The sequence below is a fragment of the Mus caroli genome, chromosome 11 (genome assembly GCF_900094665.2).
Source record: "Mus caroli chromosome 11, CAROLI_EIJ_v1.1, whole genome shotgun sequence".
Taxonomy (NCBI): domain Eukaryota; kingdom Metazoa; phylum Chordata; class Mammalia; order Rodentia; family Muridae; genus Mus; species Mus caroli.
This window is the reverse complement of record NC_034580.1, coordinates 98,729,880-98,741,575: the sequence shown is the minus strand read 5'-3', so window position 1 is coordinate 98,741,575 and position 11,696 is coordinate 98,729,880. Positions and strand designations below refer to the sequence as shown.

Below are 11,696 nucleotides of genomic sequence, written 5' to 3'. Positions count from 1 at the left end.
GAGGGAGGGAGGGAGGGAGGGAGGGAGGGAGGGAGAGAGAGAGAGAGAGAGAGAAAGAGAGAGAGTAAGAAGGCAAGGCTCCCCCGGGCCCCTCCTCCGGGGGGGGGGGTCCCCCTTAGCCCGGGAACTTACCAGCTGGTGGTCATTGATTACAATCAACTCCACATACTTGGTCTCACTGTGCACTGTGGGGTGGCCCCTGCGGACCTGGAGGGCGGGTAGGCACTTGGAATCAGTCCCCTCCATGAGCAAACCATGGGTAGACTTGTGGGGAGGGGGCATTCTCGTCCCCAGTCAGGGATGGTGCCAGCCCCCAACTGGCCAGGAAATACCATCCCTCCCAGCCTGGAAATGAGAGCAGAGGACCCCAAAATGGGGACCTGTGTAGACACCAGTTCTAGGGAAGAGTTGAGGGGGCTCTTTCTGCAGATAGTTTCCTGGCCCCTGACCTCATCGCTGTGAGCTCTCCTTTGCCCAGCCATAGGAGGGGATGACCTGCCTTGGACCATCTCTAAGGTCTTGCAGCCCGAGGCTGTGCGGGCCCCGTACCTGCCTTTTCCTTCTTAGCTTGGGCCGGTTGGGGAGAGCAGACTGGGCAGGGACAGCAAACAGGCAGCCTGTGGGGAACAGTAGGTAAGAGGGGCCCAGCCGTCCAGCCCCACCCCCTTCCCCTCTCTTACCTGGCTCCCTGCATCCAAAGGGGGCTGGGAGGAGAGGGGTCCGGTAAATGAGGTGGGGAAGGGGTCCCTGCAATGAGGGGATTTAGTTCTTGGGGAGCCAACCAGATCTGTTCTGAGCCCAGATTGGGGGCAGCTCCCGCCCTTCCCCCACCCCACCCCGGGGATGACCCAGAACTGGCCAGAGCTCCCATGTCGGATCTGATCTCCCAGATGCTCAGATTCCAGGGTCAAGACCTGGGGGCGCCCTGAGAGACAGGGGCAAAGGACACTGGAGCCCAGTGAGAGGTCACTTGGGGGACAGAGGGGACATTGGAGATGGGGGCACAGAAGGTAGGAACCAGAGCTGGAGTCATCCAGGGCAGTGGGGCTGAGGTTACTGGAGGGGGCGGGGGAGGAGGTGCCACAGCTGTCGGGGGCAGTCACAGCATGGCCATCAGAAGGAGGGCAGGAAGGCTCTGCCAGCCTTGTTTACCTGTGGGGGTCCCCAGGGCCCAGCCATCTCCTTAGGCTCTACGATGTAAGTCAGGTTGCCATCAGAGAAGACCCCACTGTAGAGAGAGGCACGGTTCGCCACCATGCTGGGCCAGGCATAGGCCCCCACCGCTGCCGAGTATCCCCCACTCACTGCCCCCCACCCCCCTGCTGCCGAATACCCTCCCCCACTCACTGCAGCCCCTGGCATGTAGAGAGTGCAGCAAAGGACTGTGGGTTGCCCCGGAGTTTCCCATGGTAGTAGCAGTGGTCTCCAGCCCCCTGTGAAGTGGGAAAAGCTGTGAACAGGACACCTTGGTCCAGCATGGAGGCAGCAGTACAGTACAGGGGAGGGACTGTGGTCTCAGGAACACCAGGGGCTCTAAGCTGGTTCTGTCACCCGTGAGCAAGCTCTTAACACTTTCTGGGCCAGCTTCATCTGCCCCGTAAAAATGAGGACACTAGGCCACAGCAGCAGCTCCTGGCTATTTGTTGGAGCTGGTAACAGATCCCAGACTCCTTTGAGACCAACAGCTGGCTCTTACATAGGACCTGCCATACCCCAGGCCCTGTCCTGAGCATGTCACCTACAGTGTGTCATTTAACCAGAACCTGCTGTAGATGCACACCCCCCACACACACCAACCCTCACACACAAGCTCACAGGCACGTTTGGTCTACAGCTGGACAACTGTGCGTGGGTTCTCTGGACCTGCTCACAGGTCAGAGGACACCAGCAGCACCCGCCTCTCCCAACTCCGCTTCCTGCAGAATTACTTGTGCTCCAGTTACAGAACAGGCTTGGGGGGGGGGGCAAGCTATTTATAGATGCTCATTCATCTTTGTTCAGGCTCCAGGGCCTCCAGGACTGGGACCCTAGTGTGCCAGGCATCTGGGACTCCCAGAACAAGAGGAGACATTTTGGTCCGGAGGTGGTGCTCAGGAGTGGAGCTCTCGGCCTAGGACGTACCCAAAACCCTGGGTGTGGTCCCCAGCTCTCCCCAAACAAAGGAGGGGTTGCTATCCCTTCTAAAGCTACGGGGACATAATAAAGACCCCGAATGCAAGGGGTGGGGGGTTCAGACCTTAATCTGAAGCTGGGGGTGGGAGTGGGGCTCAGGGCCCCACACCACCCAGTCTGTCCTTCCTAACTGCAGGTCCTTCAAGGCGGGGAGGGGCGGGGGCTTTCCAGACACCTGGCCATGCTGAGTGTAGCCTTGACACCCCTCCACCAGCCATCCGTCTCTCCGTCCTCAGTGTTCCTCTTTGCTGGTGTCATGTCAGGCTCTCTACCACTGCGTCACACCTACAGCCCCACCCTTGCCTCTGTGACCACCGAACAGCACCTCTATCCACTTGATCCCTTCCAAAGACACTCACAGTGCTGTGCTGTCTTGTCCCCTCCCGGCTGAAGTGGCGCTCCACATACTGCGAGGACAGGAGGTGACTGAAACCGCAAAGTAGCAGGAAGACAGGGAGGGGTGTCACTCGGTGAAGCCAAGTCCTGCTTAGGTCCCACCTTAGTTAAGGATCTATATCCCCCAGTGCCCCCCAGCCAGCCATGCCCCACTGCCCAGTGCCCACCCACTGCCTGCCCTCCGGCTCCAGGCCATACTCACTGGTTCAGCTCCAGGTCCAGGGTGAAGTTTGAGTCGAAGGCCGGGATGACGAAACTCACCTGGGCCAGGTGCACAGGCTGGCAAGGGGAAGAGCAGCCTGAAGTGAGGGTGGGGAACCCCAGAGGCACCCTGGGGAGGGGCAGCCAAGCCCCAGAAGCTGAGGAGACCCCTTTCTTGGGTCCTTGTCCTTTGAGACTCCTGTCCCAGGGGGAGCTGTTCATTGAACCTTGGCCACGGCCCACTCACCCCACCCAGGTCCTGGGAACCTTCTGCTCCCTGGCTGCTTTCTGGGTTAGTCTTGAAAATCAGGGACAGAGAAGGGGTTAGCTTAGACTTGTCAATGGCCTCGTGTTAGGCTCTCAGAGCTGTTGACAGGGCCACCCAGCTTCAGTGGAACAAAATGAAGCCCCCGGACATACCATGGAAAAGTAGAAGGTCTCAGCTCATGGCTGGACAGGGGAAGGGGAGCAGGCCCCTGGCTACCCCAACCCCAATCTACCCAGGAAGACTTGGGCTTCCAGACACATGGGGACTGACCACTGGGGCTCCGATTCTGGGCAAGGGCAGGCGCTACCTTGACAGGAGGGTAGGGTCCCCCCCCCCTGCAATCCATTGCCCTTTGCCTACCCAAAGCAGCTCATCTTTAATATTTCAACCCAACGGTTAATTTTTAAACACGGAAGTATTCCTGATAAATTTTTCAAAGGGGCATATGCAGCGGGGCTGGGAGGCTCCAAGTTGCTATGGTAATGGACTAGGCCTGAGCAACATGGCTGCCCTCTCTGCCTGGATGCCCAGCTGCCTGCCAGGTGGGGGTGGGGGAAGCGAGACATCAAAGGCTGAAGGGAAAGTTTCACACACACACACACACACACACACACACACACACACACACACACACACACACACACCCAGAAGGGCAGCAGAGCTTGGGCTAAGGGGAGGGGAGATAGACTGAGCTACAACCACTTTAAGTACACAACTAGAGCCCAACCTCCATTCAAATCCTGACAATCAAGTCTTTGGTCTTCCAAATCATTTGCAAGCACAGGAAAGAAATGTCTGGGGTTGAATTCAGGGGCCAGAGTCTTACTCGTATCCCATCTACTTAGGGGACAGACCTCCAGATGCCTCTGGAGCAAGTCCGGTTCGGACTGGCTGGCTGACTACTCTCTGGTGTAAGAGGGCACCTTGCAGGAAGAGAGAGCCCTTGACACTCAGGCCACCAGGTCTCAGAGCCCATGCCTAGTTGAGTCTTCTCCTACCTTACTATAACTAATTCTTCCTGTGCACTGCTTAGGGCCCCTGCGGTGGTCTAAACTCTTTATGAGCACTGCCATATTTGTGAGCCAGTGGTTTCTGCCCTTCCTGACAGACCCGAGCAACACACAGAGATGAATGAGTAGGCACAAGGCCGCACATGTTAGAGGTGTGGGGGATGCAATCTGCAATCCCAGGAGGATGAGGCAGGAAGATCATGAGTTCGAGGCTAGCCTCAGCTCCATAGTTCTATACTGTCCTGGCGGCTGAGACCTTATACCCCAAACAGAAAAGAGAGAAAAATTAAAAGAAAAAAAAAATAGAGGCTGACCTACCACCCCAAGGAATATACTTCCAAGCTTTTTCTTCTGGAAAGTTGACAAGAATGGAAGTCAGCCCACAGCCATGGGAGCCTCGGGGGGTGGGGGTGGGGATGCAGACAATGTGGAACCAAAGGCCAGGGCCTGTGAAGGCAGACCTGTGAGCCCCAAGGACATAGATTCACCCCATCCCAGGCTGTCTGAGGTTCCAAGCCCCACCCTAAGCCCCCAGGAGCATCGATCAGGCTCAGAATAGAATATCAAGGGCAAGGAGTCCCTGCTACCACCCCCCTCCCTCGCCTTCAACTTGGCTAAGTCTGCTGTCTCCCACCCCCACCCCCATGCCTGGCCTGGCTCTGGCCCTCTCTCCATCAGCTCTGCCTGGGTACCTCTGCCCTGCCCACCTCAGGACTGCCCCTGTTTGTCGCTATCCTGGCTACTCGGAGAAGTAGCTTTCTAAGCCCCTTCCTTTGATCCAGTTCTAAGTTGTGCAACCTTAGGGATGATGGAGAAGCCTATGTGAGCCCCGCATTTTCGTTCTGACGAATGGGAAAGCAGGGACCAATAGACAGCAGTGAGAGACGTGCTAGGGCTCTCTTTCTCCAGTTCCCCCGCAGCCAGTGAGGCTCAGCTGTGGGACACACCACCCTTCTCCATAGGACACAGAGAAGACCAGTGAGGCCTGAGGGGTGGAGCATGGGGAAGGGGACAAAATGGGGAGGGGCAGACTTGTGAGACTCTGTATAGGTGGTGGGAGATAGTTGAGACTTCAGGCACTAAGGCATGTTGGCCTGGCCCAACTGTCCACGCTCAGAGGGGAGTGCCAGATCAAGCAAGCCCAGCCCTATCCCAGCCTGGGGCTGCTGGCTCCCCCAGGCACAGGGCTGCTGGCTCCAGGACCTGCAGGCCCCAGTCAAGCTTTTGCCTAGTGTTCTACCAAAGTCAACAACTCTCCTTGCCAGGCCTGGCTCACTGTCCCTGCACCAGCTCCAGCCCTGTCTCCTCCCATTACCTTCAGTCCCTAGGGCCCTCCAGACCCGAGGTCACAGGGATGGGACACCTCAGCTCAGCACTCCTCAGGACTGCTTGACATGACCCCATGGCCTGCACTTGCCTCTTACGTCTTGGCCACCTTGGCTCTTAGATGTCCTGTTCATTTGATCTCAACCTGCCCCAGGCTGGCAGGTCCTCAGGGAGCGACACCAGGTGGTGACAGGCCCAGGGTCATGCTGGGGAGGTGCCAGGCCAAGTATCTCTCCTGGGCTGGAGGATGCTTCTGCATGTCAGCTGTGGTGTCTGGCAGGTGACTGTCCCTCCACCTGACTCTCTCCTGTGGCAGGTTCTCCCTGACTCCCAGGCTCCTCCTACTTCTGGCAGGCCACACCTCATATTCTCTCTCTCTCTCTCTCTCTCTCTCTCTCTCTCTCTCTCTCTCTCTCTCTCTCTCTCTCCTCTCTCTCTCCATGCCCCAACCAGATCATAGGGCACAGAGAAAGATGGAGGCCTCAGACCTAGACTCTCAGTGGTTGGTACGCAAGGCTGCTAGAGATGGCCAGAGTTCCAGGTTGCCCCAGAAAACTGGAGCTGCAGATTCCTGCTCCCCACAACCTCCAGGCACTGCCCCACAAGGACTCTGAACAGCACCCCCCACCCCAGCCCTCCTCTGTGGGGCCGAAGCCTACCAGTCCCCAGAAGCATCAGTCCACTCACGGCTCTTAAGCTCTAAGTGTCCAGTTTACACACACACACACCTCATACAGACACGCACACATACACTCACAAACATACAGATACAAACATGCTCACACACATAATCACAAACCACATATATGCACACATATACTCACAAGCATGCATACACATACAAACATGTACACACACATAATCACAGACCCCATATAGATATATGCACACATACATTCACAAACATATACATCCACATACAAACATGTTCACACAGGGCTGGTGAGATGGCTCAGAGGGTAAGGGCACTGACTGCTCTTCTGAAGGTCCTGAGTTCAAATTCCAGCAACCACATGGTGGCTCACAACCACCCATAATGAGATCTGAGGCCCTCTTCTGGTGTGTCTGAGGACAGCTACAGTGTACTTACATATAATAAATAAATAAATCTTTAAAAAGAACATGCTCACACACACATAAACATACACCATATATAGACATGGATATATATACACCCACACACATTCAATCACTAATTCACCTTTTAATGACCTTTAATGGTTTTCTACTCAGTTTTTAAAATGGGTGTTATGAGCGTGGTGTGAAACTCAGCTCAGCACACCATTACAGTCAGGGTCAGTAATCACAACGTGAGGAACCTCCACAGGCTGAAGCTGAACTGGGCTTTGAGGGTAAAAAAACCTCTTTGGTTTAACTCCTGTGGATGGGGACAGGAAGGGGGCTTGGTGCTCCAGATCTGCGTGGAGTGACCTGTGAGGGTCATTCCACACTCTATGTGCTTGCAGACACTCTTGGGGTTGGGTGATAGCGAATGGGAAGAAGCCAAAGAGGTGGGGGGGGCCTTGCCTGGGAGCCCCCCATCCAGAAGCCACCCCCTTCCTTCCACCCAGCAGTCACCAGCACGGTGGACAGGTTCCATTCATCAACAGGGCATCGGCCACAGACAAGGAGAACAGGTGCACAACTTCCGATGATTGGATTTGACCTAAATTTTTGAGGACAGAGTCACCTCCTTACAGGGTCATCAGTCCCTCTGGGGACAGACTCTGGACAGCTGGGCTCCTCGAGGCAGCCAGGAGGGTGCTGGATAAGGCCAGGCCCACAGGCCAGTGTCTTGTGGGAGGACTGCAGATGTCACGATGCTCCCCTTAAATTCCCACCTGGAGCTGGACAGGTAACCCCCAAATGCCCTGTCCTTGGCTTCCAGCCACCTGTCCCCTCCAGAGAACCCCTCCTCCTCAAGACCCACGAAAGGCTGTGTTGCTGTTCAGCCATAGCAGCCAATCACAACACGGTCTTGTCTCGGGGGGGGGGGGGGTTGGGTCCCTGACTGACCTTGCTGTTCCCTGTGTCTGTCTCGTGTGGGTTGGGACTTTACTCATCCCCCCCCCCTTCCTGTGCAAAAACACTGCACAGCAGTTGTGGCTCTGGCAGCTCTTGAATGGGTTCTCTCAGGGACAGCCTGGCTCAGGTGAGCTGTCTGCAGGCCTTGGACCCTGGGTCCCGACTTTGCTGCCCACAGCCTCATTTCTCTTTGGTTCCCCAAATTGGCTGGGTTTCTAAGGGCCGGGCAAGATCCACACAACAGCTTCATGGGCCCAAGGATTCAGTCAGCTGGCTTACTCTTTGCCCGGATGCACTTCTGCCGTGGATGCCAATCTAACTGTGCATCATGGCGTCTTGTCTCCCTCCCCCAGCTGCAGGCTCTCTGAGACTTTGGCTTCTGGGTTCTCTCACTTCTCCAGGCCACAGGCCCAATCTTCTTCCAAATAAGAGAAATGAGAGCCTCGGTAGAAAGAGCCACATCTGAGAGACGGAAGCTTTGTCTCTGGAGTTCCGGTGAACACCAGACAACCCAGACATCCAACAGCTGAGGAGGTCTGCCCCAGCAAGGGGTGTTGGTGACATCTGGGGTCTAGTTCCGGTCCCAGCCCTGCCTTCCACAAAGGGACCCAAGTACATGAAACCCTTTCCCACTGCTATTACCTAGCGAGGACTGTGACTCAAGTTATCATCCCCTCCTAGTTTAAGAATCAAGTTCAGATGAGGCTCAGAAAGCAGACATGGGCAGCAGACATAGCTAGCACAGGCCTCTGTCCCTCTACATCACCAGAGATGCTGGCCATTGAGGCCCAGCCTACAGTGCAGTGACCTCTGGGACAGGGTCTGGGTAGAGGCAGAACACTTCCTGTTGAGTCCTGGCTCCACCTGCATCAGCTCCATCCATCCTCAACTTCTGACCCTGGGAAGCAGTGTCAGGTGTGTGTGTGTCCTGGGGGTGAGGGGGCAGTGGTGGGGAGGTGTCAGGGCCTGGTTCAGTCTGGGGAATTCTTGGACATGCACTGATCTCCTCTGCTCTTCCGTCTTTGACTTGGGGGAGAGTTGGAGGTATTGTCCCTTGGGCCTAAATTTCAAAATCTCTAGAGGCAGAACAGTCCAGTGGAAAGTGCCCTGGGCTTGAGGGGGAACACTATTCCTGTGACCGCTGAAGGTCTATTAACTTCGGGCAAGTGGCTTAGGTTCTCTGGGTCTGAATTGGCTGATCTGCAGAGGGGCAGACAGAAGTATCTGCCTACGGCCTTGTGGAAAGAAACAGATGTAAAGGTACACAGAGTGCCTGGCCCAAAGCAGCCCTGTGGCCTTCACAGCCTTTACCACCTGAACAGGTCTCCTGCCTTTGGCACCTAAGGGATGGGGACACCAGAATGCCAAGTGGTTCTCCTGGGGAAGATGCATGAGGTCCCTAAGGGGGTCTCAGGCCCAGAGAAACAACAGGAAACAAGAACAACCCGATCTACAGAACTCTCACCCCATGCCTTGGCCACTTCTTAGGTGCTGGATTCAGTCACTTGCTTATACCCGGCTCCACACACACGCCAACACATCCACCCAAAAGAACAACATCTAAAGAACCCAGCTCAGCTCTACAGCTTCTCTGCCCACAGCCCAGGCCTGCTGTCCTGAGGAAGAGCTAGCGGATGTCACAGCCTACGGAGCTAAAGCCCCTACCCCCCCTCATCCCTTGTGCTTCTCAACTATACCTTGACCCCATAGTATGTACATACACCCTAGGAAGCTCCAGCCAGAGACTTGGTGTCAGGCCGGGTCAAGTGCGCTGCGGAGTTCGCAGTTCATAGAAAGCTACGCTAGGGACCATAGTACAACCAGGATACCCCACCCCTGGGCCTGGGACATCCCCAAGGCTCATTCAGCTGTCTCCCTGGGTGCTGGAGTGGGCGCTGAAGTTGGTCTCTAGCCCCATCCCTACCCCTGCAGCAGCTGCCAACTCAGGACCATTAGCCCCCTCCCCTCCCCTCCTCCACACAGCCCTGAGTGATAGTCCATCCATTATGCATGCTTCTTCCTGCTCCACTCCATTCTCAACTATTCCCCATCCCTGCACCGCCCAACTACCTCTCCTCCCCCTCCCCCTTAAGGGCTTTTAACCAAGTACATTAGGCAGGGCCAGACGCCAGTCTCCTCCCTTCCCCTCCTCCCTCTATGCAGCCCAGTTTACCTCCCACCACTCCCAGATGCCCCAAACTTCTCAGACTTGGCTTTGCCCCTCCTTTGAGTCTCTCTACACCTCCTGTGTCTGCCAGGCTGTCCAGCCCTCTGCCACCCCGGTTGGCCTGGCTAACTTTGGGCTCCAAGCTCCCGGAGTGCTAAGGCATGCCCAATGACGATTCCATCTGGATGGCTATTATTCACATGATATTAATTAATTATTAATTGCACTTAATCTCCTTCATTCCTAACCTTCCTGGGGGGGGGGGCAGGGGCCCAGCAGCATGGAAGGGACAGAGCAGGCACAGGTAGAGCCAGCAATTTGCAGATGAATCCTGGGCCTCAGGTCATTCTGCAAGGCCCCAACTTCAGCTGGGGAAAGAAGGATAAGCCTGTGTGTGCACAGCGGGGAAACTGAGGCAGGAGTAAACATCACGCTGTTCCAAGAAAAGTCCACTGAGGGGTGCCTTTGGTGGGACATCAGAGCATGAATCCCTGACTGCAGGGTACTATCCTGTCCCTCAAGACCTGTTTTAGGTAGAACCACTGTTTCTGGTGGGCAGTGGGAGGTGGTTGAAGGATGACCCCAAGCAAACTGAAACCGGAGCATGCCAGTGTCTACTGATGTGCACGGCAGGGGAGGGGCCCGGAGCTGGAGAGTCCCGGAGCTGGAGAGTCCCGGTGTTCTTACTGTTGGGCACCAGCCCCACCTGATGGCCCATTACACAGAAAGGGAAGCTGCAGGATGGTGCGACCTCAGCGGGTGGCACCGAACCCTGCCTACTTGGCGGACTGTTGTGGGCTGTGAGGCCTGCTCCAGCCCCCTGGCCTCACCCCCAGCCACACTCACCGTCCCCCTGGGCGGATCCTGGCGGACCCTGGTGTCCAACTGTGGCTTTCGGACCTCTCCCCCGGAGCTCTGCCTTACCAGTCGGCTGGGCTCTGTGACCTCGGAGCCCTCTGGACTCTCTGGGCTCCCCACATGGGCTGAGCTCCTCCAGTGCAGAGCTCCTCTGGGACCCAGGGCCCCAAGACCTGAGGAGACAAGGCCATAGCTGCAGGCAGATGCCCTCCCTGGGGCAGGAGACTTGGGGGGGGCACGCTCCAGCCCCCACTCGATCGCGGCCCTTGGAGCCCAGTGGGCATATGGGTGGGAGGATCTGGCTGCCTTGCTGAGGGAAGAACCCCACGGGGAGGGGGCCGAGAGCTTCCTTCTGCCCAACAGTCACGACTGCCCCCCCCCCCCCAAGCCCGCAGAGACCTGCAGAGTCTGCCGGCCAGCTGCAGGGGATGGCCGCGGTAGGGCCGGTCGGATCCGGACAGGTGGGTGGAAGCACCTTCCCTTCTCTCCCACTCCCCTACCCTCCCGAGCTCGGGACCGGCTGTCACCCAGAGCCCTGCAGGAAAATGTGGCTGCACCAGAAACCGCTGCAAACGCCTGGGGCGCGGACCGGCCAGGGGCGCGGGGGCAGGGGCCAGGCGGCTGGGGTCACTCACCGGGCGGGGGGAGCAGCGGTAACAGCAGCAGAGCCGCGATCGCCCAGCGCCGCAGCCGCCTCATGGTTCGCTCATAATCCTCTGGGTCCGGGGGCTGCGGCTGCGAACGGCGCGGGGAGGGAGGGAGGGAGCGAGAAAGGGAGGGAGGAGGGCGGGGGCGGGCGACGCCGGCGGCGAGCGGGGCGGGCGCGCGGGCCGGGCGGGGGTCGCGAGCGAGCGGCGCGGGGCTCAGTGCGCTCTGGCCGCGGCCATCCCGGCGGGGCGGCGGGGCGGCGGGGCCGGGTTAAGAGGCGAGCGGCAAAGCACGTGAGCGTTGGGCCCGCCCCCACCCCCTAGCCGGGGCCCGGGCCACCACTGCGGTAGGACAAAAGGGGCACCGCCTGAAGACCACCTCTTCAGGGCACTCCCTTGGCAGGTGCACCCATCCTGCGACCCCTCCGCAGCCACCCCTTTGCACTAGGAGCTGCAACCACTAGATTGGCAGGTGGAGGGTGGCAGGTGAAGAGGGTCCCTGAGGTCTGACTCTGATGTCCCATCTGGGAAATTGGGTGTGGGGCGTGGCTGATGGCCCAAGCTCACCTCCAGGACTTACTACTCTTGAATGGAGTACCCCCAGCCCCAGGCCTCTGCTGGTGGAA

General features: G+C 57.6%; 1 protein-coding gene across 4 annotated transcripts in view; it reads right to left on the bottom strand.

The window, feature by feature from the left end:
• Adam11 (ADAM metallopeptidase domain 11) overlaps positions 1 to 11,343 on the bottom strand; it is a 19,078-nt gene extending 7,735 nt beyond the window's left edge. The window contains exons 1-9 of one of the 4 annotated variants that reach the window (XM_021176061.2): positions 11,059 to 11,343; positions 10,412 to 10,596; positions 2,771 to 2,847; positions 2,532 to 2,598; positions 1,348 to 1,433; positions 1,153 to 1,228; positions 681 to 747; positions 554 to 617; positions 133 to 207 (exon numbers count right to left, since the gene is read on the bottom strand). In XM_021176061.2, coding sequence (XP_021031720.1) covers positions 133 to 207; positions 554 to 617; positions 681 to 694 — 153 coding nt within the window. In that variant the 5' untranslated portion in view covers positions 695 to 747; positions 1,153 to 1,228; positions 1,348 to 1,433; ... (2 more) ...; positions 10,412 to 10,596; positions 11,059 to 11,343. Of the gene's footprint in view, positions 1 to 132; positions 208 to 549; positions 618 to 680; positions 748 to 1,152; positions 1,229 to 1,347; positions 1,434 to 2,531; positions 2,599 to 2,770; positions 2,848 to 10,411; positions 10,597 to 11,058 lie in introns of those variants that run through there. The other 3 variants (XM_021176060.2, XM_021176059.1, XM_029483940.1) reach the window with 3 other exon arrangements.
• Positions 11,344 to 11,696: the final 353 nt, after the last annotated feature.